At 52.3% G+C, this 6,560-nt stretch overlaps 1 protein-coding gene across 5 annotated transcripts in view; it reads right to left on the bottom strand.

The window, feature by feature from the left end:
- Positions 1–1,177: 1,177 nt before the first annotated feature.
- The window catches only part of Syt7 (synaptotagmin 7), a 62,254-nt gene continuing 56,871 nt past the window's right edge, over positions 1,178–6,560 (bottom strand). For all 5 annotated transcript variants that reach the window (XM_029535169.1, XM_021195222.2, XM_029535179.1 and 2 more), the window contains one exon: positions 1,178–4,875. In XM_029535169.1, the coding sequence (XP_029391029.1) occupies positions 4,771–4,875 (105 nt within the window). In that variant the 3' untranslated portion in view covers positions 1,178–4,770. The remainder of the gene's footprint in view (positions 4,876–6,560) is intronic.

Here is a 6,560-nt window from a genome sequence, read left to right as displayed (position 1 = left end):
CATTCACAGACACACAGACAAACACAGGACCCAGAACATGGGAAGTGGATGACCTCACAAGAAACAGATGGGAGCAGCTCAGGATGGAGCGTCAAGCATGTTCGGATTATCCTTCAGCTGTCTTTCTTAGAGAAGGAGAGGAGAGCCCAGAATCCAGAAAGGCCAGAGAGACCTTTAGAAGTAGTGCATCTGGGAGGGACTTTCGGGAGAAGGAAAGTGGTCTCACGCAGGCACGTGAAGAGATGCATGGGTAGCTCAGAGCAGGCAGAGGGAGTGAGCCAGACAAGTCCAGGGTAGAGGCCCTGTGCCAGTGGTCAGGACCTGGCACCTCTGCTGTGCTGAACCAACTATGCTAAAACTGTTTCTTGGGTTTGTTTTCCCAAAGAAAAGCTAAACAAAACCCAGGGTGACCCTGAAGCTACTTACCTGACCCCAGGACTCCCTTGAACTTCTGGAATAGAAGTCAACAGAAACTGTTTGATCCCCTCTCAGGTGCTTGTACACACTAGGGCAAGAGCCGTACCTCTGAGCTATACCCTAGCCTGCATACACCTTTTAAAAGGGATGTCTAAACTACATTGTAGGAAGTTAAGGGGCAGAGGGGAAAGGGCAGGCCGCTTCAGAATGGGGGTACTTAGTACAGATTAAGGAGGCAGCTGCTGGTCCCAGATGTGGGGGACAGAGGGTATGTGGCCCTCTTCACTTCAGAGTGGGGCAGGACCCATGGAATTATGGGGTTCCCTTAGTGCCTATCTGAAGCAGATATGATTGGCCTTCTGCAGTACCCTGAGAACTGGCAGGCCAGCTGCCCTGGACAGAGCAGGGAGTGGCTGGAAAATTATTGCTTCTTTGTGAATAGAGGACATTGAGGGCACAGCAAAGGGCATGGCTTGCCAGAGCCACAGACGGAAGGGCACCGGAGTCTCTCAGGCCCTCAGCTTGGAACTTGCCAACGGGGCTCTTCAGATTGGAGAGATTTTTTTTTTTCTCCCAACCATAGAGAATCAGCCTAGACAATACATTGGAGAAAGGCCACAGGTCCAGCAGCAGTCTGACCCAGAGCCCAGGCTATCTTTCTTTCCCCTGCCAGGACCTGGAAGGAGACATTGGCCCCAAGTCATAGCAGCTGAGCAGGTGATGGTGAGGTGGTGGTTGGGGGGGGGGTCCCCATATTTGCTTTTTCTACTGACCTGGGAGAGGGATAAAAGGGTTCTCTGTCAAGAGAGAGAGTGTGTATCCAGACAAGTGGACTCCAAGGGAGGTCTTGGAGATCTCAGGGAGATCCCACTACATCCGAGATGATTTTAGGTCTGACCTGGGGCATGCAATAATCTCTACTTTGGGGCAGCTGGTGAATGTAGGAATTAGTCTTGATCTGAAGCCCAGGCAGGCCCAAGCCACTAGTGAAAAGTCAAGTGTCAGAGGTGACAAGCTGAGTGGAGATACCCCGAAGACTCCCCAGTCCCTCCAATCCCAGCTACTGCTTCCCTTGGAAGAAGAGAGAGAGAGGGCTGGGACCCACAGAGGAAACAGCCAAGGCCCTACTTTTTCACGATCCTTTATTAATCAGAACAGGCCTTGCCACAAAAAGCAGGGCCCATTCCCACAAAAATATGATTTTGCAAAGAGGAAAATTTTGCTGGCTTAGAGGGTGCATATGGTGGAAAAAATTGTATGGTTCTTTTTCCCTTTTGTCTTCAGTTCTCTTTGCTGTATTTTTTTTTCTTTTTCTTTTTTTGTGTGATAGTGGATTTTTGTTTTATTTTTTATAAAACACTTGCGCTCAAGGACTCAAACACAATACAAACAGCGCCACCAGTTCCCACCCCTGGGGGCCCCAGCTGAGCTGGGAATCCCCTTGGCTTTTTTTTTTTTTTTTTTTTTTTTCTTTTGTGGCTGTTTTCCTTTGTCCCTTCCCTGGCCTCTGGTGCTGGAGGGCAGGTGGAGGGGTGTGCTGGGGCAGGTGGAATTTGTATAGCAGTTACACGGAGAAGATGGTCACAAGAAAAGCTACCTAAATGACATAACAACTAAGTCTAGGGTGCCCACAAGATGTCAGATGACGCTCATAAAGGGGGTGGGGACACAGTGAAGAGGCAGGTTGGCTCTGGCGGTCCCTAGAGGCTCTGTGGGGTAGGGTAGACAGGGCAGGTGGGCCTTGCTTTCAGGCCTCACTGACAACTCTGCTCTGGGTAGCACCTTCAGAGCCCTCCTGCCTTGATCCCCTAGGTCAGGTGATGGTGGCCTCACAACCTCCCCCATGAGGTAGGTGAAGTATTATTACCATCGTTTTACAGATGGAGAAACTGAGGCCCCGGGAGTGTGGGTGACTTGCCCAAGATCCTAGGACAGTGGTGGCAGAGCTCTGGTGCCCTCCTCGCCCTCAAGTCCCTCCCCCCATTTCCATGTTCCCCCAGTTGCCCTAACATCCTATGCCCAGACTCTGTATCATCCAGCTGCATCCTGTGCAAACCCACTCTGTTCTCCGCCCACCATTTATTTGCAAGGTCTGCCCCCCCCCCACGCCCCACTCCACCTACACTCGGGGGGCTGAGGAATCCCAGGTTGGGTCACTACTGTTCCTAGTAGTCTGAGGGCAGAACAGCTCGGGGGGGGGGGGATGCTCTCTGAGCTGACTGGCTAAATGGTGCATGAGCACGCTTCACATAAACCCGCTGCCAACCTTACACCTACTGGTGCAGGTTGCTCAGGTCTCTCAGAGGGCTCAGTGGACATACTCAGGAGACCGAGGCAGATGGAGAGAAGGATGGCAGCGATCTCTCTCGAATTTCCAGACTTCCTACATTACCCTCTTCTGTTCCCACACAGCCTCTTCAGGGGGTTGGGAGGGCCCCTCTCCTGGGGTTACACCCAGCTGGGCAAGGGAGTGGGGGATATGGTCCTATTTAATGCAAAAGCTGCAGTATACAAACACTTAGATTTACAAGTAATATGGGTAACTAGTTGTTTTACAATGGAGTTATTCACTCTACGAATGATTCACCTACTACATAAGGGATTCCTCCAGGACCCTGGGGACAGGGTGTGAAATCTGATTTAAGGACATTTTGCTATGGACAAAAGGAGATCTCACACCTAGAGCAGAAGCCCACGGAAGGAAGCGGTGCCCACATAACTGTGCTCCCACTGTGCTCTAGATAAGCAGATGCAGTTCAGAGCCCCTCCCATCCTTGGGGGTGTCAAGTTGCCAGCCAGGGTAGAACTGTAATGTGGGCCCCAACTGCTACCACAGATGTGGTGTTCTGGTGCCACCTGGTGGTAGAATTCGGGTATGTTGGGTTCAAGTCTCTGAATTGGCTTTGAGGCTCTCACCAGCTGGGTCTTTTTTCAATACAGCACAGAGGGATGACAGGACTTCAGAGGGACATTCTGGGGTCTGCTGTTTCCAAAGGAAAGCCAGTTCTAGTCTCAGCAGAGGCCGGGAGAAACGACGGCAGCTTCTTTGGGTATGGCAACCCCAGACTCCTGGAATGCTCCCTGCTTCCTCTGTTTTTGTGGTGGGTGGGAGGGGCAGAAAGAGCTACTACTCTGAGGTGGGGGTAGGGGTGGGGTATGTGTCAAGAAAGCCTGGAGAAGGCCAGGGGTTGATCAGATTATGCAAAGAAAAGGTGGAGGCATTGGGGTAAGGGGTGGGGATCAGGGGCTATATCCAAGCCAGAGAGTGTGGAGCAGATGTCAATTTGGCTGCAATATGAGATCCGGAAAGGTGGGGGTCCCCGGGTGAGGGGTTAAGAATGCCTGAGAAGGATGGGAGTGGTGCCCTGTTGGAAGGCCATGCACACGATAAGTAGGTGCCTACGGCGTGTGAGCCCAGGCCCAAGGAACAACATTGCAGTAGAGAATCGATACTGGGGGATTGTGGGGGTGGGGGCTACAGAGACAGGCAAAGTGGGTGCCAGGAGGCAGCTGAAACAGCAGCCATTTGCCCTGGTCCCCACTTCTTCTCAGCTGTCCATACCCTTCCTCTCCTACCTTCCCTGTGGCCTTGATCTCTACCTGACCCAGCCCTACTTCATCCTCATGAAACTCTGCTATTCTCCATAGCCAATCAGCATTGCTGGCCCCAGGGGGATAGATAGGGAGTGAGCACCCCCTTTCCCACATGTGCTCATGAGCTTCCAGGTGCACATGTGTACACACATGTGGGCACACACACACATACACACACACACACACACACACACACACACACACACACACACAGTAGACACAACACAAATACACAGGGCCACATCTCCAGGACTCTGGAGCACAGGCTATATACTATCCTCAGTGTCCAGGGCCCAGCCGGCACCTGAAGCTGGGGATGGGCCTGATGACCAGGCCGTGGCCAAACGCCTCGGCCTTCCTCTTCTGGGCCCCAAAAAGGGGATCTAGGGAAGGGGTGGCTTCTCTCCACTCCAGGCACTGCCTTAAAGAAAACGGGGGCTATGCCCACCTGGCGGGCCTCTGGAGGGATCTGCCCATCTGGCTCTTGAGCTCTCCCCCACATCTTTAGTATCAGCAAGTCAGGAAAGAAAGAGGCAAAGCAGGGAATGGCTCCCAAGCCCCCACCCCCGAGCTGGACTCATGGGGTGCGGCTGGTACTTCCTAGAAATGGGGCCCAGTAGAGTTCTGGTACCCCTCCCTGGCTGAGCCCTCGGGGTCTCCCCTCACCATGGCAGGGGGCCGGGCTGGGCATTGTGCATAAAGTGGTAGGGGCATGATGGGGAGCCAGGCCTTGGCCCTTGGAGCCTCCCTCGGCCCCACTCAGGCTTTCAGCTGGTGCCACTGGGCCACAGGCTGCCGGGGACGAGCGATCATGTCCTTCCAGTGTTTTACTTCACCTGGTCCGCTCTTCCAGGACAGGTAGATCTGGGGAGGAAGAGAAGATGCGTTATGGCAGGCTCCGAGGCTTGGGCTCTGTCCCATAGTAACAGCCTGGCCCACAGAGGCTGCCCCTTTCCCTTCCTGCCAGCCTGACCTAGTTTCCTGACTGCTATTGCTCAAGGGCCTGGGCATGCCTGGCCCTTTGACATCAAACTGTTACCTATTTTGCAGTGAAGGTCAGGGCACAGGCATTTTGGCTGGGGCAATCTTCCCTGACCTAGGAAGGGACATCGTTGTTATTGTCTCTCCCCTCTCCCTGCATTTCCTGTCCTCACCCCAGACTTTGTACTATCTCGAGGTCAATGTGCGCTTACAAACCTAGCAGGTGAACAAATTACCTGATTAGCCCCAGTTTTATGATGGGAAAAGCAATGTACACAGAGTTAAGAGTCTTACCTTCAGTCATAGTTTAAAAGTTCAAAATGGTATAAGGCACGTCTTGGTGGTTCTAGACTACCAATCCAGCCCAGGCTCTTTTCTTGTAAGGGCTCCACAACATTGCAGGGCTACCCCAGAAACTCCCAAAGCAGTCTCAGCTGAGCCTGGCCTGGACACCATGAGTGCTTAAGACCAGAGACATTAGAAGAAAAGCAGACAGTGTTGCAAGATCCTGGCCAGGGCACCTTAAGGCCATCAAGATGACAACTCATAAGGCAAAAAACTGTCACAGGTCCAAGAGCCTGGGGGCCTTGACAACAGAGTACAATGTGCTAGCTAATACTGGATCCAGGAGCAGGCCTGGGGCATTAGTGGAAGAACTGGCCAAATGCAAATGAAGTCTGGCAGGTCCCATGTCAGTTCCTTAAGCAGTGAAAGATACATTGTGAGGGGCTAGCAATTGAGGACATTGGCAAGCGGGATATGGATGCGCCATATTACATTTCTTACTTTTCTGTAAATTTAAACTTACATACCTAAAATTCTCACACTGAGGCAGAAGGATTGCTATGAGTATGAGGCCACCCTGGAGTTATTTAGTGAGTTTGAGGGCCAGCCTGTGCTATAAAGCGAGAGCCTGTCAAAACAAATGATAAAACACCAAGACAAAATGAGCAAACCCTTTGCAAGGGTGGAATATCTTTCTCAGCTTCAAGGCTCCTCTGTGCCACTCGGACTCCTCTGTGCCACGTCACTGATCATACAGACAGCTGGAGATTGTGCGTGTCTACCGCCCTCTCTGGACTAAGTTCTCAGTCAGTTCCCTCTGAGGCTCATTAAGTACTCCACCCTACTGCCCCACCATCACCACGACTACCACCACCACAGGACACAGCCAAGTGCTCCTTAGTGCCTACTTGCTTTAGCATCATCAGCCCAGCTTGGTACCATAGCCTGGAACAAGGCCAGATTCCCAGCCTCCAGGAGTTGAGCTGGGCCTGTGATTCAGAAAGATTCCAAGGTCCTTGGGCTTCTGAAACTATCCCAGGCCACGGCAAGAACAAAACCATTTTTGACTTGGTTTGGCCCACAGGAGGCTGGACTGCTAAAGGAAGCTAAAGAACTCCCCAAGAACACCTATTTCTATGAAGCAGAGCTGTAGGAGTGCCTGCAAGGGCCTCTGGGGGGCTCAGTGGGCCCTGCTCACAGCATACACTCTAGTCTCCACACCTATGCCCACTGGTTGGCTGAGTAATACTCCCATGGCCAGCTTTCTTCCACAAGGCTAGCTG

This window comes from Mus pahari, chromosome 1 (assembly GCF_900095145.1).
Source record: "Mus pahari chromosome 1, PAHARI_EIJ_v1.1, whole genome shotgun sequence".
Lineage (NCBI taxonomy): Eukaryota > Metazoa > Chordata > Mammalia > Rodentia > Muridae > Mus > Mus pahari.
Note: the sequence above shows the minus strand (reverse complement) of the source record. Positions and strands in the feature narration are given on the sequence as shown.